The sequence below is a fragment of the Selaginella moellendorffii genome, unplaced genomic scaffold, assembly GCF_000143415.4.
Source record: "Selaginella moellendorffii unplaced genomic scaffold, v1.0 SELMOscaffold_35, whole genome shotgun sequence".
NCBI lineage: Eukaryota > Viridiplantae > Streptophyta > Lycopodiopsida > Selaginellales > Selaginellaceae > Selaginella > Selaginella moellendorffii.
The window spans coordinates 321,750-345,302 of record NW_003314296.1 but is presented as its reverse complement, the minus strand read 5'-3'; the positions used below and the strand labels follow the sequence as shown (position 1 = coordinate 345,302).

Sequence of the window (23,553 nt, the reverse complement as noted above, 5' to 3'; positions counted from 1 at the left end):
ATTCAAAGATACATGCCTGCTTTCACGCTCCAAGCGTCGCCAAGTAAGCCGCCCCTTTTCCTTTTCGACTTCATCTTTCTCGCGAACAGCAACAGCAGCAGCAGCAGCAACACATCTCTCTCCCTGGACCAAGTAGGTGACAAGTCGCTTCGCGCTGTTTGCGGCACAGGGTGGCGAGCTGCTTTGATATATTCGGGAAAAAACTCCCGCAGAATCTGCAAGAATTCCCTCCACAAAGTCCAAATGCTCACTCGATAAGTAGCTGTATTGATAACAACGCAGCGAGCACGCAGAACGTACCTGTAGCTTTCTAGAAGTCGATGCATCAAAGCGTAACTTGCGTCACGGGCCCGTTTTAAAGGAGTCAACTCTGCTTCCGTCACTCCACCGCAAAGAGGAGGAGAAATATAAAAAAGACTAGCTGCAAAAGTGTGATTCCCTCCCTAGCCAGAGGGAAGGAATACACAGGGCCCCATTTAACAATGAGCTTCGGCCTGAGACAAGCAAACCAAAGTGCACAATCAATCAGCTTGAGCCAACCCAGCGATGGATTTCTTGAAAAGAGAGAGTCAAAAAAAGAGCTTTACCCAAAGGAAAACTAGGACGCTTTCTTCTTTTTGGAGACACCAGAGTATCGCTGATATATGACCGCGCTAGAGATGACCATTGGCATCGCCACTAGCACGTAGATGGAGGGCGGAATGTCCTCGAGAGCAAATTGCAAGAGCGCCGTGACCACCAGAGCAGACACTATAACAAAGCCCTGCAACAAAAGCAAGTGTGTGTGTGTGTGAGAGTGTGGGTGCTCCACTACGGCGACAGAAAATAGAAACATAGATTTTTTTTTCTTTCTCTTCTTCGTACCTTTCGAACCCCACCAGCATATGTTGTCACTAAGCCAACTAAGATCCCACCAAATGCATTTGTAAAGAGTGGGAGCTGCAACAGGATGCGCACATATAAGTGCCGCAAGATTGAAGAATCCACACGACTTACAAGGGTGAGCGTGGTCCATCCGGAAAAGTAACCACGCCGCCGGATCGCTTCTCCGTCGGGCGACTTGAGCAAGCTTGCGACGAGAAACAGACTTCCGAAAGTTGACATCTCAACAGTCATCAAGTACGTGCTTCTACGCTTCACCTGGCACAGGATCCCGAGATAGTGAGGCACGAGAAATAATAAAAGAGGGGAAGGGAATGATGTACCTGGGCGGCCCATTGGCAAAGTGTCGATGCCAACCCGGAGAGCATTGAAGCAACTAGGATCGGAATTACTCCAAGTATTAAAGTCGACTCCGGATCGACATCACCGGAGCTTTTGGAGCTTTTCTGACCAAGACTAAGCAGAACAGCGGCCGAGACTAGCAAGAGCAAAGCACCAATTTGCTGTTTTGTCTGCGTAATCCTGCGAAGAATAACACACATGATCACTCACGAAAAATGGAAATTGGAAGAAATGGATCCTTACCCGAGTAGAAAGAACATGAACACTGCTGTAAAAAGAAGTTTTGTTTGGTTGAGCAAGGAAAACGTAAGCGAATCGAGGTGACGATACGAGAGCTGCAAGAGAGTGTTTTGCACAGCATAAATTCCTGCTGGAAGGGCTGACGCTGTCAATGCGTCAATAGCGTTCCATTCCTTGTGAAGTTTCCAAATACTTCCATCGAGAAACATAAATACGAGCGCAAACACAGTCTGTGCGATCACACTAAAACTTAACAAAGGCCGGAAAAAGCAAAGAAGAAAAAATTCCTTTCGATTCGACAATGGACATACCTTTGCAATCTCACATCCAAGCACCGTCGTGGAGATGATCACTTCCTTCCTACACCAGATCCGCGATCGCGATGAATCACGATTGATGGAGGATCCAAAGGGACGAAATCTTACCCGCTATAGCGCTTGGAGATGATAGGCTGGATGCCGTATTGGAGCGCGAGAAGCGCCATGTATGGCCAAGCGCGGCGCTGGGGCTCCATTTCCGCCCTAGAATCGCTGTCGGCCGCCTGGGAAGCGCCATCGCCACGCCCTCGCCTTCTCAGCTCCATTGAGGTCAATAATATTCCAGCAGGATATTCGACCCGCTTCTTTTTGTTAAAAGGATCCGTAACACTTAGCCCTAAAGTTGACCAAAATATTCTAGAGGAATATGCTACCTGACCGTTGACTATATAGAATTCACTCTAACGATGCGTTTCCCAACTGTGGACGAAGAGGCGTTCGCCTTGAAGTTTAAGATTGTACAAGAAATGCAAAATAATGATTCGCACAAGTACTTTGGCATGATTGAGAAGGCCAAGTTGAAGATGGTCAATAGATATCACCAATTGTGATCATCTGCCCCGAGGACTCAAGCAAGACCATGATCTGCAAGAGCTCTGTGATATTGTTTCTGTTTTCCTGATGGACCTGACATCATCGTGGTCTTTTGTTCATCTGATAGCTTCTGCCAGACGTAAGGTGAGTGGAAGCTCCTGTGCCGTGTCTTGGGTTTGGAAAATCTTGACGACGCTGCAGAGTTCTGCCAGAATCACTGCTCGGTCGGTTTGGAGCCCATGGAACCTTGGGAGAGTTCATGGAAGGATACGTTTCCGAGTTATAGGTAAGCCCTTAGAAAAGATGGAGATCAATGTTTTGACTATTTCCTAGATTGCTCAATTGGCTCTGATTTCTCATGGGCGGACGCGATAAAGTGATTGATGTTTTGGCCAAACCAAGTTTAATAGCAACAACAGGAACCTAGTTTATGAATTATATCATAGTGAAGAATGGATTAGACGGTGAAAGCTCTGTCCGCTAATGAAGAAATACTTGAGCTTGATTAAATTAATGAATATTTGAATTTATAAAAGTATAATTAATTATTATCAATAATATAAGGATTTAAGAAAGGTAATAATAATAATAAACATTAATACTGAAAAATTAGGTCAAGGCTGTGCTATGACGAATATTCTACAAGCATCTTGTGCTCGTGGATTGCTTCCTCCTGTTCTCACAAGCCCCGTTCGTTCTCTGCGTCTAGGGTTGTTCAAGTTCTCTGGGGGGAAGCTAGTCTCTGGGGGGAAACGAGCCGCGGTAGCTTGCCACGCGCATTCTTCGCCTTCACTCGGTATGTGAATGCTGAGCAGTGCGTTGCGTTTTGATCCAGGATTATCACAGATGCGGCAGCTGTTCCTCAAGCTCCAGAGTTTGCGATTGCCAATGCCAATGGCGTCGCTGCTACCACCGGCGCTTCTCATTCGACTGTTAGCATCACAATCGTCGGGGCATCCGGTGATCTTGCAAAGAAGAAGATATTTCCGGCCCTCTTTGCATTGTTCTACGACGGCCATCTTCCCCAGGTAAGAACGAATCCATCGTTTTTATATTCACAAGGTTTTGTGGCTTAAAGAAGCGTCTCTTACGTAGAGCAGCATTTTACAGTGTGTGGCTACGCCAGGAGCAAGATGACCGACGAAGAGTTGCGATTGAAAATCAGTGGCAATCTAACTTGCCGGATCGATAGAAGGTTTGCGTGAAGTGTTTATCTAGAACGACTTGTTTTTTTTTTCTTTCCTACAGTGAAAACTGTGGAGACAAGATGGAGGAATTCTTGAAACGCTGCTTCTATCACCCTGGCCAATATGACTCGCTTGAGAATTTCGCTCAGCTAAATGAGAAGCTCAAAGGCCACGAGGTATCTAGTTTTTCCGTGCTGTAACAACTTGCGAGAATTTTACTCTCTGTTTTCTTTTCTTTGATGCAGCAAGGAAGAATTGCACACCGCTTGTTCTACTTATCAGTTCCTCCCAATGTCTTCGTGGACGCAGCAAAGTGTGGCAGCCTCGCTGCCTCATCGTCAACAGGATGGACTCGTGTGATTGTGGAGAAGCCATTTGGCCGTGATTCGGAATCTAGCGCGCAGCTAACAAGTGGACTTAAGCAGTACTTGAATGAAGATCAAATATATCGGTAAGAAGGTATTTCTCTTACTTGGCTTGATAGTCTCTTCTTTTTTCGTACAGCATCGATCACTATCTTGGAAAGGAACTTGTTGAAAATCTCTCGGTTCTCCGGTTCTCCAATCTGGTGTTTGAACCCTTGTGGTCGAGAAAATACATTCGAAACGTGCAGATTATTTTCGCTGAGGACTTTGGTACCGAAGGACGAGGAGGGTGTGTAGGCTTCACGCATCTTTTTTGTTTGTAAAACGACTTAACATTTCTTCCAGGTACTTTGATCGCTACGGCATCATTCGAGACATCATGCAAAACCATTTACTCCAGATTGTAGCCCTGTTTGCAATGGAGCCTCCAGTAAGCTTAGATGCGGAAGACGTGAGAAACGAAAAAGTAAGCTAAACTTTTGCCTCGGTATGAAGAGATTTTACTCGTTTTCTCCAGGTAAAAGTTGTAAGGTCTATGAGGCCTCTAAGTATCGAAGATACTGCTGTTGGTCAGTACAAAGGTTACTCCAAAGACGGTGTGAGATTTCCCGGCTACACAGACGATTCCACCGTGCCCAAGAACAGCGTCACCCCGACGTTTGCAGCAGCAGCTCTCTTCATAGACAATGCTCGTTGGGATGGCGTGCCATTTCTTATGAAAGCCGGAAAAGCTTTGCAAACCAGACGGTACGTAAAATTGCTGCATTCTGGATTCCGCAAAGTTTCATATTTTGTTTCGTGTGTGGTTCACAGGACCGAGATTCGAGTTCAGTTTAGACACGTCCCTGGAAATCTTTTCAAGCGGAACCTCGGTACGGAATTAGACAAAGCCACAAACGAGCTAGTGATTCGAGTCCAGCCAGACGAAGCCATTTATCTCAAGATCAACAACAAAGTCCCGGGGCTGGGAATGAGACTCGATCGAAGCACTCTGGACCTCCTCTACGCAGACAGGTAGAACGAGCTAACAGTTTTATTCTTTTTTACGAGCTAAAGTTCCTATGTAACAGATACTCGAAAGAAATCCCTGATGCTTACGAGCGATTGCTGCTGGATGCCATCGCTGGAGAGCGCCGTCTCTTCATCAGGAGCGATGAACTGGATGCGGCGTGGAAGATTTTCACTCCTCTTCTCAAAGATCTCGAGAGAAAGAAGACGGCGCCCGAGTTATACCCGTACGGAAGCCGGGGTCCCGTGGGAGCTCACTATCTCGCGGCCAAGCACAACGTGAAGTGGGGCGATGTTTAGAAAAGCGCTAAATTCGCAGATCCAACGTGGTCGCGCATATAAAGAGAGGTGTGCCGTCCGATCGGCGTGGCAATGGCGATCAAGCCTAGGGCATTGGGAGGTTTACTCGGAGATCGCTACTGCATTAGATTAAGCCGAGGTATGTTAAGCTTGTTTCTTAATTGCCCTCTTTCTTTCTTTTCAAAAGAGAGGCCGTAATTGGACAACAAATGGCCACAACAATCGTCTTAGCAATGGGTTTTTGTTTTATTTGTTTACAGGTCGACATGCCCCAAGAGAAATAAGATAGATGTGTTGTTGATGAGGTGGTGATTTGGATTGAGTTTTCAAGACTTACAGTGTTATGTATGTGAGGTAGAGCTAGTAATTGATTCTCTCGTGTAAGGTCTTGTCTATTGTTCAAGAGCAGCAAGAAGGATCGGCTAAGCCTAGGGTAGGGGAGGAAGGCTTAGAGATAGAAGACCTGGAGGAGTTTAACACATGAATGGCTCAGAAGATCATCAAAATGACTTATTATGGATGTCAATATTGAATTTGACAGCAAAATTGGATGAGATTTTATGTCATTGTTGAGGCAATTTTACGAAAGCTCAAAATTGCCAACAACTTTCATGTAAATACATCTAGCTTTTCATGTGAGTCAACTCAAGATTATGTTTTTTCACAATAAGAATTAGATTGATCTAGATAAAGTTTTGCGAAAGGCTGGAAATGATGATGTGTTTGATATAGATGAGCAACTCAGAGAAACCCAACCAAAAGCGACAAATGAGCCCACAAATATTTAGAAAAATATTCTGTTATAGTTACAGAATGTTTTAGGGGGTTACCTTAGATAATAAGTTAATTTGTAATTAGAAATAGCCATGACATGAGTATATAAGAGCATAGGTTGGGACTTGGTGATTATTCTCAAAAATCCATAGCATTTAGAGTATTGGAGGTTTAGGGGTTAATATGTATGTTAATATCCCTTTCAGATATGTCAATGTCATCATTGATTATTAACTAACAACCCCTACTATGTTTCCATGTGAGGCAACTGGATGTCTAATACATACGATTTTTCAAATTTAGAGGTAGGAATATACTTTTTTCAAGGGTATATTATATTTATAAGTAGCCACTAATTAATGGGAATCCAACCCATGCTATTTGCTCTAATACCAACTATAACGCATTTTATCTCTCTCCCCTTAAGTTAATTGGAAAAAGGGCAATTGCTTACCTTTAATGGCTATTTTATCCCTATGTATCCCCCAAAGTTCCAAGGATCCACAGTAACAGTATATCTAAATTTTATCCCATGGTCACATGCATTACAAGTGGTGAACATTGTACATTAGCAAAATACATAGTGGAGTTTAGTTAAGTTAGCAAATATACAATGGATATTCTATAGATTTATACATAAGAGGTTCCTGACTATTGTATAAGTCAAGAAGTTGCTTTAGGATTTATTAACACTTCCATGGATTGATGTCATGATAAGTCCTCTTCTTCCAAAAGTCAAATCTACCTCATCACTTCAAGGCATAATGTGATGGCTTCCCCAATGGTGAGAACAGGTAAAAATTTCTCTCAACAAATATAAATCTTTTTCTAACACACTTCCCAAACTTGAACTCAATAATGACATATATAAAAGCCATTAATGCATTTTTGTAATAGCAAAGTTAGTAGTGAAAAAGAAAAGTCACTCTAAGGTTTTAGATTGCCACTATCAATGGTGTTGCTACTTATACAATTGGAACTTCTCATCATTTGATTGTTAGCATATGTTAATTTTTAGGTGACCTTACAAAGAAGAAGAAGATATTGTTCTATAAGGGAGATCTTCCTCAGTTAAGAAAGAATGCATTTTTCAATGCATTCCAACGGTTTATGGACATTAATTGGCACTTTCCTCAACGGTAAAACATTAAAAATTTAACATTTTATATAAATACAAGTACTTATAGATAATTTTAAGAAATTCATTATATACATAATTTATGATTAGCAGTATTAGATGCCCATAAAGGATGATTTGGAAATGTAGCTAAATAAATTACTAAATTACAATCATTTTGAATTGTTAAATATGAAGGTACCAAACACTGATTATTACAATATTTTCTTGTTGACCATAATAATTTTTTATTATGCTTTAAACTAAGTTAGATTGATTTTCTAAAATTAAAATACAGTTAAATATGTTTTTTTCTAGGAATAACTCTCCAACTTTCTAAATGTTTATAAAATTAAATTATATGACAAGACAAAGAGAAAATATAGTATAACCTCAGAATTTGGAGAAATTAAATAAATTTCAGAATAAAGAGCTGATCCATGATATAAGTAAAATAGCAATTACCTAAACATTTTAATGTAGTATAGTTTTTATAACTGACATATAAAGAATTATAATTATAATTATCTACTAAGGCATATCTTATTGAATACTTAAGAGTTTCTTTCTCAAAAGAGCTAGATAACTTTTTATTTAAAATAATTAAGCTTTGTTGAAGAATATTTTCTAGCCCATATTTAATATTGTTTCCTTTGATTTTTCGTGTAGTACTTAAACATGTATCTTTACATTTAACAATTATTTCCATATTTTTTAATGAAGTCAAGATAATTTTTGAATTTGAATAAGTTGCAGGATAATATCGTTTTAAATGAATTTTTCCAATGAAATTCCATACACCTTCAATAATTTTTCTTATATCTTCTGGATGTAAGATATGAAGTTGTCCAAATTTAGGCTTAGCTGTGTTAAGAAAAGTAAAATTTAAAGATAAAAGAATTATAATCAAATTTAAAAATTTGATATGGTTTTCAAATTTCATTATTTATATTTAAAGTGGCTTTATATAAAATCTATATTATATAATAAAATTTATATATCAGATTTAAATCTTTTGTTTCAGGGGAAAAGTTAATGTGTTTTTTTATGTATAATTTAGGAGCAATACTTAATATTTATATTTTAATGGATTTTAACTTCAAAGTTATTTAGCAAAACTACATAACATAAATTTATGCTAAAAATATTTATAATAACATATTAATAAATTTTTTCATTTTTTATTAAGACAAATAATAAATTTTTTCATTTTTTATTAAGACAAATAATAAATTAAAATTTATTTTAAAACATAGTTTTATAATACATTTGTATAAATATATTTATAATTTATAGAAAATTTAAATACCAAGTTAATTTAGTCTAATTTTTTATTTTTAATTTATATGAAACTTGATTAGTTTAAACCCATGCAACTAGTCATATCATTATAATTTTATCCATTTATATTTTGAATTTATATGATTTGTTGTGATTATACACTTAGTCAGTACTTGCAACCATGACTAGTTTGTTGTTGAAAGAAGAGGAAATTAGAACTATTTAAATATTAAATAATAAAAAAATAATTTATATTGAACACTTTTAAATACAATAATATTCTAAATAAATATTTGACCCACTTCTTTTTTTAAAAAAAGTCTATAACACATATTTTTAGCCCTAAAAGTTTAAAGTAAAAAATTTGACTTTAGGGTTTTATAATAAAATATTAAAGCAGAATATTCTACTTGATGTTTCTCATTCTCAATCTAGTGTTAAATTGAGTGTTTTCTATCCTCTTCATACTATTTTAGATGTTAAGTGTGTCCATGAAGTTGAAAATCTTACTTTTATTTCATTGGCAAAATCTTTGATTAATTTTGGTATTGGGTATTTTTGTAGTGCCTGTGATCATGGGATAAAATTTGGATATACTGTCACCGTGGATCCTTGGAACTTTAGGGGATAAATGGGGATAAAATAGCCACTAAGGGCTTTTTCATTAAGCAATTGCCCATTTTTCAGTTGACTTAAGAGGAGAGAGATAAAGTGTGCTACATGTGGTATTAGAAAAAATGGCACGAGTTCGATTCCCATTTATTAGTGGCTACTTAAAAATATAATACACCCTTGAGCAAGGTATATTCCTACCACTAAATTTAAAATCGTATATATTGGGCATCCATGCGTATGTCCTTCCTCTTGTGTGGAGTATCCATGGACGAAGGTATCCACTGTGGGGTTGCAGTATGGGTGGATGATTAATTACCTCACATGGAATAGCTAGTTTATACAATAGAAAGATTTATAAATTTAGTGCGGAAATGGAGGTGTTAGTTCCCTTTGGCTCGGTAGGGGTTGTTAGTTAATAATTAATGAGGACATTGACATCTTTAAAGGGGGGGTGAGTGTAGTGCATATGATCATGGGATAAGATTTGGATATACTATCACCATGAATCCTTGGAACTTTGGGGGATAAATGGAGATAAAATAGCCACTAAGGGCTCTCTCATTAAGCAATTGCCCTTTTTTCAATTGGCTTAATGGGAGAGAGATAAAGTGCGCTACAATTTCTCTATTCCAAGGATTAAATCACTTTAGCTAGAGTTTTTGGTTATATGCATATCCCTACTTGTTAGTGCTACTGAGAGTTTTTGCTTTATTATTGCTGCTGAGGAGTTTATGTATTCCCTTAAGAGTGTGGATGTTGTTATTGATTTTCTCGTCTCAAGTGTTGAGTTGTGTGTCAAGGAGGTTGAGTGGTGTGAATTTTTTGCTTATATTGTGGATTTTTCCAAGCTTTAAGCATATGTCCTTATTTTGATTTCCCCATTTTTGCATTGTCAATTGTTGCAAATTCTTTTTCTAATTCTTCTTTATTCACTTTTTCTTCTTTCATAATTATTTTTCCTCAATTTTTCTCATTTTTTCCTTTTTTCCTTGACACTTCAAACTTTTTTTTCTTCGGAGGGGGTATAGGGGATGGATGGGAGTCCGGCCCCAATGACGAATGAGGACGAGTGAATATAATAGTGGAACAAAGATAAATGATATAGATTGTGGAGTGAGGATGACTATAGTGACTCCAAATGGAACATTTAGCCTCAATATAGTGAAACCAAATAGATGTGATAGTGGAGTGAGATCAAACATAAATAATGAAGTGAGGACGAGAATAATGAGTCCAAACAAAGCCAATGCTTCAATTATTTTTTAACTTCGAAAAGGGAATAAAAAGGATGAATGGAGTGAGTTCGACCTCCTATGTGTAATGCCAGACAAAGATGATGGTTTTACTTATGGTCCTAAGTCTGAGTTAATGGTGGTCTTGGAGGATTGTTGATATGTAAACTTAAAGTCGGAATGTATTGTTTACTACAATGGTGTTTTATGGACTATAATGATTTTTATAGTCCCTTGCTTCAATTCAAAATTATGGTTGTGTTGTTGGTTTGAGCATTTGGGAGTTATATCTAGAGTTGCAATTAGTTCACCAAGATTCTGTACTTGGCTGATGCTTATGTGATAGCTTTGGGTTTTATTTTAATCATGGTTATCAGCAACTTTATTGGTGGTTTTGTAGGAGTTTTAGATTCTTGCAGTAATTTATAATTACCTAGTAGAAGCTCCAGATGTTCCATCTGACTTATTATCATCACATTTTCATCTTTCGGAGGGGAGGATGGTGTAAGGTTTATAAATACATGTATGTATATATATGTATTACCACTAATTATAGTACTAAAGCATATGAATTGTCCATTTGGAATTGAATATGGTCCATCCATTCTTGTATATAAGCAAGGGTCTAAACCCCAATTAAGAAACCTATTCCTATATCTCAAGCACTTATAGTATCTAATATTTTTAATCATACTCCCTTATTTAAATGTGCTATTGGCATATGGCATCCGGCGTCTTTTATTCCATTTTTAGAATATTATTTCTGAATATACTTATAATCTAACGGTTCAAATTCAAAAACTTCAAATAGATGGCATAGATCAAAGTGCCAAGGGGTGGCAACTCTTCAAATTTGAATTTGATGACCCTCCAAATCAAGTGAATCTTTTAGGCCAATCGAGTAGATTGTGAGCTGCAATCTCTCTCTCTCTCTCTCTCTCTGTGTGTGTGTGTGTGTGTGTGTGTGTGTGTGTGGTGGTGGTGGTGAACGCAGCAGCGGGAGTGTGCATATCCTTTGCAAAAGGCTGGATCGTTGATTGTTCATTGCCATTCACAACACACGCACAGGTCAATGGCGGACAGTCTGAAGAACACGATCTCCAGCTCTGTGACAACTTCCCCACTGGCTGGTGCTCCCGGATTTCTCACCCTGTCACGGATTTCTCCCAGATTTCTCTTGATTCTTGATCTCTGATGCTAACGTGGTTTCTGTTGCACAGGAGCGAGTAACAGAGGGCTGTTTGGGAGTTCAAGATTTTTTTTCTTTTGCTCGTGTCCAGAAAACCAATGACCTTTGGGCTAAACACTCTAAAGTCATTTATCTAAACTCTCGGGATGCTATTAGAAAGATTCATGAGCACATGTTTAGTCTGATGACTTCTCCAGTTTTCTTGCTTGTTTGAAATGCAGATTCAAATTAGTGGTGAGAAACTGACTCCACCATTTTCAGCCTGTCAAATCTCTTGATTTTGGTGGCAGAAGCAAAAGGCTGGATCGTTGATTGTTCATCGCCATTCGCGACACATGCACAGGTCAATGGCGGACAGTCTGAAGAACACGATCTCCAGCTCTGTGACGAGTTCCCCACTGGCTGATGCTCCCGGATTTCTCACCCTGTCACGCCAAGGGCTTGCAACACGATTCCCAGTGTGCGAATGGTTGATCTCTCATTTCTCTTGATCTCTGAGGCTAACTTGGTTTTTGTTGCGCAAGAGCGAGTAACAGAGGGCTGTTTGGGAGTTCAAGATTTTTTTTCTTTTATTCATGTCCAGACAACCAACGGCCTTTGGGCTAAACACTCTAAAGTCGTTTATCTAAACTCTCGGGATGCTATTAGAAAGGTTCATAAGCCTATGTTTAGTCTGATAACTTCTCCAGTTTTCTTGTTTGTTTGAAATGCAGATTCAAACTAGTGGCGCGAAACTGACTCCACCATTTTCAGCCTGTCAAATCTCTTGATTTTGGTGACACAGGAAGGCAAGTTTTTTCATAGTCGTTTCTTATTTATGGGATTAAAAAGCCTTTTTGTGATGCAAGTGTACAATCCCTCCTGTTCGCCATGTTGTGTGTGCCATACAATCTTGTCAAAGGAAAAATATTTATACCCACATGTCATTGTTTGATACGACTTTGGAAGATCAAGAGACTGCAAATTTTATGGTACGTTTTCTCTTTCTTGTGTTGTTCTTGTTGACGATTTCTTTAGGCCAGAGATATGCTGCGAGGTTTGGAGGTGACAGTGTTGTCAAGACATGATGCAGCTGCAGACCTGGTTCAGATGTATGCATATTCTCAGTGCTTCTTTACATGTGCATATTTTACTGCCTCTTATTATGGAGTACGTGCTTGGGCAGCTCATATATGATCAAGCAACGTAGAGACTGCCTGGTGCTCCTGGATCTCTCATCCTGTTGCGCCAAGGGCTTGCAACAAGATTCCCAGTGTGCATATGGCTCTAGGTTTTAAAATGATCCCTCGTTTCTCTTGATCTCTGTGGCTAACTTGTTCTTGTTGTGCAAGAGCGAGTAACAGAGGGTTGTTTGGGAGTTCAAGATTTTTTTTTCTTTTGCTCGTGTCCAGACAAGACAACCAACGACCTTTGGGCTAAACACTCTAAAGTCGTTTATCTAAACTCTTGGGATGCTATTAGAAAGATTCATGAGTGCATGTTTAGTCTGATGACTTCTCCAGTTTTCTTACTTGTTTTAAATGCAGATTCAAACTAGTGGTGAGAAACGGACTCCACCATTTTCGCCCTGTCAAATCTCTTGGTTTTGGTGACACAGGAAGGTGAGTTTTTTCATAGTCGTTTCTTATATATGGAATTAAAAAGCCTTTTTGTGATGCAAGTGTAAATTTAGTAGAGTTGAAAGGTTCCTGCCAGTATTTTGCCATGAAGAGCACGGATAAGCGTCATAATCAGCAGAAACAATGTGATATTTCTGACTTAAAACTTGCACTGATCTTTTGAACAAGTTAATTGCACATGTGCTGAAAGAGAGATTCGGGAATTGATCTTGCTTTCTAAATTGACTTTTTCCTTGCAGATTACGACTCATGTTTGCTTAGCAATAGACTTTTATCCTGCAGGGGAACTCTTCAAATGGAGAAACAACCACTAAAATACGTTGATCAAGCTCTCCAAACCAGTGTACAGGTAACATTTTTCTTTGTTTGGTTTTGTACTTGTAAGATCCAGTTTTAACTGAGTTTTTTCTCTTTTCCCTCCAATTGCAGCGGATTGCCATGAGCATCAAGGGCAGAGCCTAGGATCTGTGTTGGCTGGCTCTGGGATCACATTGCCTCTAGATTTTTGTGATAGCGCTGTTTTTTGTTTTGTTGTGTGGATCAACTGCTAAGGTATTCTTAAGGTGTCAAAGGATGATTATTCAGTGAGCGTGAGACAGATGAGCAAGAAAAACGGAAGCGCCTTCACAAGCATTGGATCCAAGAGCAGACACACCAAAAAAAATATTCTCTGGCATTTACATTATCTGGAGATGAGGTCAGACACACACCTACAGCTTACCCCTGCATTTGCAAAAGCCCCATTGGAAATGGCGACAAGAAATGTGTCAAATAGCACAAGAGAATGATACAGCTAACTTCCAAAACAATCATTCATTCATATGTAGGCCTTTGATGTTTTGAAAAAATGAGAGATGAAAACAAGAATAGAAAGAAAGAAAGAAAGAAAAAAACAAACCAAGTTTTGAAAAGCTGTGTCTTTAAAGCTTCCACTCCTTTTAAAGAAATACACACTCAAATATATCAAAACATTCTCCCAATTTTACAAAACACTTCAAAAACTTAACTGCCACCTTTTGCAAGCATTATATATGAAAAAAGATCCTTGTTACAACCACCAAACTCCTGTGCCGTCTGCAAAGCAGTGCTTAGATCCCAGTACATTCGACAAGCTACCAGCAGACTCTCTCACTCCTCTTGCCCAGCATCCCCTTGGAATCCTTCAGCTTCCCGGCCCTTGCAAACACATGCTGCTGAAGTGATCTGCAGTGAGATTCAAGCCATGGTTGCAGACTCCAAGTACTGCCACACGTTCACGAAAGCGATCTCCTCCTATTTCAAGGCCATGGCATGGAAGAGCTCTAGAGCTTCCCGTCCTTGTCTAGAGAGCAAAGCCCATCACCATGGAGTTTCACATCATTTACATGGGCCTCTTGTACTTTGCCTGCTCAAGCTTGCCATCGTGCCATCATAGAGAGCCATGATACTGAGTTTTTCCCCGGACATCTTGCCAAAAGAGATTCACCCTCTATAATCTTTTAACCCGGGCTATCATATCGGTATGACTCTGTAATTTTTTATCCCCAAGCCAAATGAAAAAATGATTGACAGAAAAAGCTGTGGTAAAACTCTTTACTGTCAAAGGCTTTTCGAGAGTGTACCTAAACAGACACGTAGGCTAGGAAAAACTGTTTCAAATCATAGAAAAAAGGACTGCACAATTAGGTTGCTTTCACATTTGTCAAGAGGTAATTTTGTTTCTATGTTTCCTGAGCTTTGTTTTTCCCGGCTTTGTAATGTTGTTCTGCTCCAAAATACATTGATCTGTAGGAGATTTTACAATCTCTTTTAGAAAATAGAAGCTTAGACAGTGTGTGCAGGCTCTAGATGGTGAAAATAAGTAAATAGACTAATAGCCAAACCACAAGAAAATAGAAGCACACTGAAACAAAGTGCTGGCAGAAGCACAGCTCCTTAATATGATGCTTGTGTGATATAATTTTACATGAAGGCTGTATAATAAAAAAAAGTTCAACAACTTTGAATTCATCTCTATATATGAATAGAAGTATGGATGTAAGTGTGAGAAACCTGGTATCCTTTGAAGAACCCCCAATACCCATAGAAAAGACTTTTAGAAACACTTTTGAGATTATTACCCTACCTGTTAATGAAGTAAATCTTGGAAATGAAACCGAGAGCATGGAAAACACTAAACATTTAGGACTCTTGCAAAACAACATAGATGGTAAATGTAAAGTAGATTATATTGGACTCATGGATAAACATTGTGACTATTGTAAAGCTTTTCTTTTTGCTTCAGAAACACAATCACAATGTTGTCATGGTGGATGTGTGTCTATAGAAAAACAAATTGAGTTCCCTGAACTGATTCATAAATTATTAGATGGAACAGACTAATGAGGAAAATTCAAAGAATTAATTCGAAATTATAACAGTGCTTTGGCATTTGCATCTATGGGGGCAAATATTGATGAAATGATTGGCAATGGACCATATTATTTCAAAATTCATGGACAAGTATACCATTCAATTGGCAGTTTCCGTCCTAAGCAAGGTCATGATGCAAAATATTCTCAACTTTATATTTTAGACACACTAGAAGCTACAGAAACAAGAATGAAAAGTAAATATAACAGTAAATGTGATACAACACTGATGAATGAATTAGATGCTTTATTATGAGAAATTAATCCATATGCAAAGGCATTTAAAATGCTAAAAGATGTGGAAGATGAGCTTCATATGACAAGTTCAAATATAAATAATGGACTACATAATATTGTAATGTATATAAAAGGTGAAAATACAATAGATCCAAGAAGATATAATGCACCAAATTCAAATAAAGTTGCTGCAGTGTTTACAAACCCTACTGGGGAGCCTCCATTTAACTGTAGTATTGCAATACATCTGAAAGGTGAAAGTATGCAAGAGATATCAATTGTGACATCATGTTGTGATCCTATAGTATATCCACTGCTTTTTCCAAATGGAAATGAAGGCTGGTCACCAGATTTAAAATACACAGACAAGGGTTTGTCTTTAAAAAGAACTAAGATAACAATGATGGAGTATTATTGCTACAAGTTTGCTATTCGTGGTTTGATAAGAGATAGTTTTAAGATTATTGAATTTAATTCAGTTTTAATGGGTGGAAAATTATCCCAACAATACATGGTTGACATGTACACTAAAGTAGAGGGTGGTCGTCTCGATTGGATAAAAAACCATGAATGAAAATTAAGAGTTGAAGCATACAGAGGTCTTTCTGATTTTGTTATAAACAAAGCAGAACAACAAGGGATATGTGCTGGAAAACTTGTGATTTTGCCGTTAGGATTCATCGGTAGACCGAGAAATATGAAATGAATCAAAATTATCAAGACGCTATGAGCTTAGTAAGAAAATATGGAAAACCTGATTTATTTATTATGATGACGTGTAACCCAAAATGGCAAGAGATAACTGAGAATTTATTACTAGGACAAAGTTCTTTAGACAGACCAGATTTGGTAGCACGTGTTTTCCATGCTAAAACACAAAAACTTATAGATGACATATACAAAGAAGAAATATTTGGAAAAGTTAATGCATATGTGTATGTAATTGAGTACCAAAAACGAGGACTACCACATTGTCATCTACTTGTAATTCTAAAAAATGAGAATAAAATCAAAACCGTAGATGATATAGACAACATTGTTAGTGCAAAAATACCAAACCCAAATAGTGATCCTGGATTGTATGAACTTTTGAAAAAACATATGATACATGGTCCATATGTTCCTGGATTTCCTGAAAGTCCATGTTACAAAAAAGGTGAATGTAAATCTCAATATCCACGAGATTACTGTGAAGAGACAAAAAATATTAGTGGCCAATTCCCAGAGTACAAAAGACGTTATGATAGTCATAAAATCTACATTAAAAATAATGAAATTGACAATAGGTTTGTTGTTCCTTATAGTAAGTATCTTTTGCGTAAATATAAAACTCATATTAATGTAGAGGTTTGCTCAACTGTGAAAAGTGTGAAATATATTTTTAAATATATATATAAAGGCCATGATTGTGCAGAGATACACTTTCACAAAGAAGGAAACACAGAGAAAGAGAATATTCTTGATTGGAATGAAATAAATGCATTCAGAAATTGCCGTTATATATCAGCTGCTGAAGGAATGTGGAGGTTATTTGGATATGATTTACATGGAAGATCACATTCAATTGAAAGATTAGATGTGCACTTACCAAATTTGCAAAGTGTTTACTTCAATGAGGGTGAAGAAGAAATTGCATTAAAGAAAGGTCATAGAACAAAACTTACTGAATGGTTTGAATTGAATAAAAGAGATGAATTTGCAAGAACATTGACATATCCAGAAATTCCGGAATGGTATATTTGGAATGCAAAAACTAAAACATGGGTAAAAAGACAACGAGGTTGGAAATTTATAGGTAGAATGTACACTGTACCACTGAAAGATAGTGAACGATTTTATATGCAATTATTATTGTTGTATAATAAAGGTGCAACAAGTTTTAAACATTTACGTAATTGGAAAAACATACAATATGATAGCTATCGAGAAGTTGCACAAACGATGGGATTATTACAGGATGACTAAGAATGGGATATATGTCTAGAGGAGTCTTTCACATTTCAAATGCCTTCTAAAATTAGATATTTATTTGGAATAATGTGTCTCTTTTGTGAGGTTAATGATCCTAAAAAATTATGGAATAAATACAAAGTAGATATGTGTGAGGATTTAATATGTAAACACAATAATGAGGATGTAGCATATGCACATGCACTTCAAGAGTTGTTTCTTTTACTAGAACAACATGGGAAATGCCTTTTAGATTATGATATTACTATACCATGTACTCCATATCTAGAAAATAATAAAGAAAGAACCAACATATATGAGAATGAAATGTTTGAATACCAAGATATTGAAAGAAACAAATCATTACTGAATAAAGATCAACAATATGTCTTTGATAAAGTATGTAAAGCATTGGATGATAAAAATGAACCATAAATATTTTTTATCGATGGTGTAGGAGGAACAGGAAAATCATTTCTATTCAATACATTAATAACACATTCACAAGCACTTGGAAGAAAGACTTTGTTTGTAACATGGACAAGAATTACAAGCACACTATTAATTGGTGGTCGCACAGTACACTCTACATTTAAATTACCTGTACCAGTCACTGAAACATGTACATCTGATTTAAGGGAAAATTCAAAAGAGGCTGATGAAATTAGAAAAATAGACTTACTAATTTGGGACGAAATAAGTATGGTTCCAGTACATGCATTTAATGCTGTAGAACGTGTAATACGTGACATTAAAGGTTGTTCTGATAAATTTGGTGGTATAACTGTTGTAATTGGTGGTGATTTTAGACAAACACTACTTATGCTTAAAAGAGCACGACAGGTTCAAATTGTACAAAATAGTGTTAAGTCAAGTTTTATATGGCCATTTGTAGTGAAATATACACTTACAGAAAATATGCATATTAACAAAGATGAAAAGGAGTGGTCAGAGTGGTTAATTAGACTCGGAAATGGTAATTTACCAAGACTTGATGGATATGAAGATGATATAGTAGAACTACCAAAAAAATGTACAACCAAGAATTCCATGTTAGATGTTGTGTTTGGTCAAAAAGTGTTACCTTCTATAAGTAACTCACAAAAAGCAATCTTAATAACATTGAATGATCATTTGTTAGATATAAATGAACAAGTTCTAACAAGGATGTCAGGAAGACTATTTTCTTTTAAAAGTGTGGATACAATTGATAGTGATTCCTTTGAAGAAATACTGGACTACCCAGTAGAATATCTTAATTCCATAACACCATTTGAGATGCCTCCGCATAACTTAAATATAAAAATTGGAAGCATTGTGATGCTTCTATGAAATCTTGATGTAAAAAAAGGTTTATGTAATGGTACTAAGTTAATGATTACATCAACGTTACAAAATGTAATAGAAGCAAAAATATTACATGGAGATAGAGAAGGAAAAAAGGTCTTACTACCAAGAATCATACTAAAACCTACAGATGGTGACGTGTTATTTGTATTAAAAAGACAATAATTTCCTTTGAGACTTACATTCTCAATTACAATATGCAAATCACAGGGCCAAACTTTAAATAATGTTGGAATCCTCTTACCACGTCTTGTTTTTGGACATGGGCAATTATATGTTACACTATCACGATGTACCTTTAAAGACCAAATAGTTATATGTGTAGAGGAATGTAAGAACCAAGGTAAACTTAAAAAGAGACAATAAATTACATACACAAAGAATGTAGTCTACAAGGAAATTTTATAGATTTTCAACACTAAACAACAAATTATTAAATGTGAACTTAAAAATTCTAAATTAAAATTTATCAAAAAAACTTACTTTTCTGTCTACAAATTCAAACATATTAGTGATACACATACACAATTGCATTTATCCTAGAATAGTGATTCACACATAAGTAAAACTAAAATAAATAGTTTATTATATAAAGAGATAACTTGGAATGGTTGCCAAAATGAAAAAAAAGGTGACTCCTAAAATAAAAAAACAAATGTATAATATTTAATCACAAAGAAATGTAATTGTCTAGAGAGGCTAGAAATAACACCTTAGAATTCCCATGCTGTTATGTTGAGGTAGTGTGTGATAGCCAAATCCGGCCACAAACAAATTTGGTTTTGCCATTTTTTGTAGAAACCATGCTTCATCGAAATCTATTGTTTGAACTAAAGGTTTCCTTTCTGTATTGACTGTCTTGAAAATCATGGGTATAAGGATATTAACGACTTTGTAACTGTAAATTTGCTTGATTTCGAGCACCCTTATCTCTATCTTCCTTAAAAGCTATTCTAGCAGAGTTGCCCAAAGAATGGTCACCGAAGGAGAAACTGAAAAAAACAATTTGCCTCCTAGAAACCATATTTGCACTACTCACATGGTTGATAGTTGTCTGGGCAAATCCACATGCTACAGATTTATTTGTTGTGACAGGAATTACTAATAGCTCAAATTGGGGTGGTTTGCCATAGGAGCCAATGTCCAATCACTACAGTCTATTGCAAGGTAAAGGTTACTCACCATCAAATTGAGGTGTTGGACAGGTAACAATCAAATGCCACAGACAAAACTCCAGAAAAATGTGACGTAGTTGGGAAGAAATGTCAAATAGATGTAGTAGTTAGTAAATCGTCCCCAAGAAAAAGCCAAAACATAAAATGAATTAGTTGCCAAAGCCAATGAGCATGGTTTGATGACTTTGGTGATTAAATGATACTTGCAAATTTTTAGTTACGAATTCCAAGCTTTTGAAACTTCCTTCAAAGCATCTTTCTCTTGGACTCCATGCTGATCTTGAAATTTCAGAACAGCTTTTTTAAACAAACAATATTCACATCGCTTGAATGAATTACAAATCTTATATGACTTTGTGCAATTCTGAAATCCACAGAGCAAGCAATCCTCGTATCTTGTGCAAACAGAGCTGCCAAAAGGACATTTATGGGCCTTCTGTTCCATTTTAGGTCAAAGAGAGACAATACTAAATGGGAGAGGAGTATCAAAGTGAATATAATATTATGAGACGATAATGTAACTCCTTTAAAACATATAATCCAAAAAAGATACATCCAGGGATTTAGTCAAAGTTTCTGATTCCGACTTGCATACAACCCACACAGTGCATAGTGGAACTTCCAATGTAAATGTTTTAGTCATGACACCATATGTTCTTCCATCATAGCAATACTCCTGTACACTAATTTATCATCTATATAATACCAAGTAAAGATTCTTACCTCTTGAGAACCAAACCATATGCTAAATTTGTGCAAAAGAGTATCATTGACATTACTTTTTGACTTGTGTGATGCACAAAGGTATATGTTGTTGTACAGTGAGAGGTATTCTGAATCTATGCATATAAATGCTACATATGTAAACTCATCACTGGCAAAGGATGACAACTCCGGTATTGGTACACAACCATGCTAAAGGACATAGACACAATGAATTCGCAAAGAACAAACTGGTAAAGCCTTACATGATACAGTCTATTTGCTGCCAAACCACCTTGAAATATAGCTTTAATGGGGTTTTGAATTAAATGAGATTTTCCAGTATGCAGATTAGATGAAAGCTTTGCAAGCCAGCAAATGAGTGACATCTCACCACGAACAGATATAGGTGTACACAGCATAACTTCAAATTGAGTCTGAAATCTTTTGAAGTTATGAAAATATCACCTGTTCAACCAATTACTAATGAGACTTCTTTAACGTTCAGTCTACATTACTTGAATGAACATTTATAAAGTAAATTTTCGAAGCATCCAATGAGCAACCAAATGATACCAAGTTAGCAGGGAAACAAGGCACAGATAATCTCAAGTCTATGGTGAACAAGCAAATCTCTCGGAGTGAAAGTAATTTTGAGCATATAAATGTATTACAGGTCCAATAAGTACCAATAAAACCTCTGTATTCTTGATGCTGTAAACCACTGATGATACAATTTTCAGGCTGACCGTCCATAGAAAGCAGTAGACATCTTAAAGAATTTGGAAGGTTGACATTCAAAATTGCCTCCGCTTCATTTATGACGTTATTTGGTAAACCTTTGGTTGACATGTACTCAAAACCTTTAAATCTGAGGAAGCTTCGTATTTTAAGGCACAGCTTTTTGGTTACAGAGGTAATATTATAATTGTAGCATTTGAACACATTGAACCAACTCTTGTAAGTTTCCTGTAGCAAAATTTGACATTTGTTTTAAGCAAATCAGTGAAAATACAAACCTTGTACGTTCTGCAGCGTCTACCTTCGTAATCTGTACACATGTAGACAGAAAAATCCTGTTCACAATGCAATTGCCAAATTCTATCACTTTGAAATTCCATGGAAAATTCTTTAGCTATACATGAAAAAACTGCGCTACAATAGCCATTGCTTTCTGCAATTCTGAAAACTACATCTCTGGGTAGATTGGGGGGAACAAAGTTCTTTTCGTCCTTTCCACTTCTGCAAAGGCGTTTGGTTGACGGTATGTATGTGTGTTGTATTTTATAATTTGTAGAAAAAATATTTGAAAACCACTAGCAGTTTCCAAACGAATAAGACTGTTTCCGCTGCAACATTCAAAACATTATCTGTGTGTTCGATGAATCATGTTCAAACTGTACTCTGGTACAAACAACGACAACATATTTGAGACCGATACAAACTGGCAGATATTCTTAAAGAATCATGGAAGTGAAATCGGAGACATATGCACTATAAACATAGATAAAGATGGAGATCTCACTGCTTCAGTGCAAAAAATTGATAAAGACCCTGGAAGCAGAACACCACTGTAGATTCATAGGAAAAAAGAAACAAGTGATGCTTCATGCTTATGTTTTTTATAAGATAAAAAAGGGAAATGAAGGAACAGCCCATGTGATATGTATATAACAGCGCTGAAAAAATGAGTGAAGCTATGAGCAACAAAATGTATAGTGCCGCTGTGAACCACATTGTGCCAATCTGGACCCATTTTGAAAGCTAGCCAACGTTAATAGCATCCCGGTCCAGTGAGCAACATAGCCAAGTAGATACTTGCAAAAGATAAAAGAATGAGTAGATGTACGTGACAAGACGGTGCTGGGACGGCTTCTTTACTTCGTTGAAGTCGTGCTCAGATCCAGTGCTGCTTAGTTTGTTGCTGTTTTTGAAATCTCCCTTTGAGAGCAAAGGTTGCAAAGGAGCTTCTGGAAGAAGAATTGAGTAGAAAAATCACAACCTTGCTCTAATGTTACCTTCCTTGCGATGAGGAGCTGGCAGAGACAGGAAAGTGGTCAAAGACTCTGAAGAATATATCACGGAGATAAGTGTGGTGGCCATTCCCATGACGAGCGTGGGCACTCCGATTCAATTGTAGTCTCACGGCTCGCTTGACAATGCGCTGTAGCATAATTACATGCAATAGAGCGCTATCACCGAAGCAGGTAGGGGTATTACCACCAAATAGTGGTGATGTATCCTAGGAGATGTTTTTTAAAACCTTAGTTTACGTTTAATTATTTTTTACCCTTAGTTTACATCTAAATATGTTAATGTTAACATCATGTTCCTTATAGCAAGTATATGTGGAATTAATCATCCTATAAACAAGCATATATTTATATTTAATAAATATATATACCTATTTATAGCATGAAAGATCATGAAGAACATTGAGGATGGGAACAGAAAAGGCCAAATAAAATTTGATTGAGCAACTAGTGTTAGGTGTGACGAATATAGATTCAAATATTAAATAATTAACATAAATATTTATTAATTAATATGTACAAAACATGAACTACTATATTAATTAAGAACTGAGCTAGCAGAAACCTAAAAACTGCGGCGAACATCTACATCTTTTTATTGTAACAAAGCTCACTACTCTCACCAGAGCTTGCAAGAAATCTACTACGAATACCAGCCTTTTAAGAACAATATGTCATTACAGAAACATTGGTATATAAGAATCTGCTATATACCAG

At 36.8% G+C, this 23,553-nt stretch overlaps 2 protein-coding genes across 2 annotated transcripts; one reads left to right on the top strand and one right to left on the bottom strand.

The window, feature by feature from the left end:
- Nucleotides 1–19: 19 nt before the first annotated feature.
- Nucleotides 20–2,054, bottom strand: LOC9657174 (CMP-sialic acid transporter 5). Its single transcript, XM_002977617.2, has 9 exons — nt 1,890–2,054; nt 1,776–1,824; nt 1,468–1,694; nt 1,206–1,404; nt 997–1,140; nt 865–939; nt 588–763; nt 301–494; nt 20–215 (listed from the first exon to the last, which is right to left on the bottom strand). The coding sequence occupies exons 1-7, from the start codon at nt 2,045–2,047 to the stop codon at nt 599–601; spliced, it is 1,017 nt and encodes a 338-aa protein (XP_002977663.2). The 5' UTR covers nt 2,048–2,054; the 3' UTR covers nt 20–215; nt 301–494; nt 588–598.
- An 888-nt stretch (nt 2,055–2,942) lies between these two features.
- On the top strand, nt 2,943–5,405 carry LOC9656426 (glucose-6-phosphate 1-dehydrogenase 2, chloroplastic). The gene is made up of 10 exons (XM_024682601.1): nt 2,943–3,111; nt 3,162–3,343; nt 3,416–3,510; nt 3,564–3,678; nt 3,748–3,953; nt 4,007–4,156; nt 4,213–4,333; nt 4,385–4,614; nt 4,681–4,881; nt 4,938–5,405. The coding sequence occupies exons 1-10, from the start codon at nt 2,943–2,945 to the stop codon at nt 5,173–5,175; spliced, it is 1,707 nt and encodes a 568-aa protein (XP_024538369.1). The 3' UTR covers nt 5,176–5,405.
- The last annotated feature ends 18,148 nt before the right edge of the window (nt 5,406–23,553 follow it).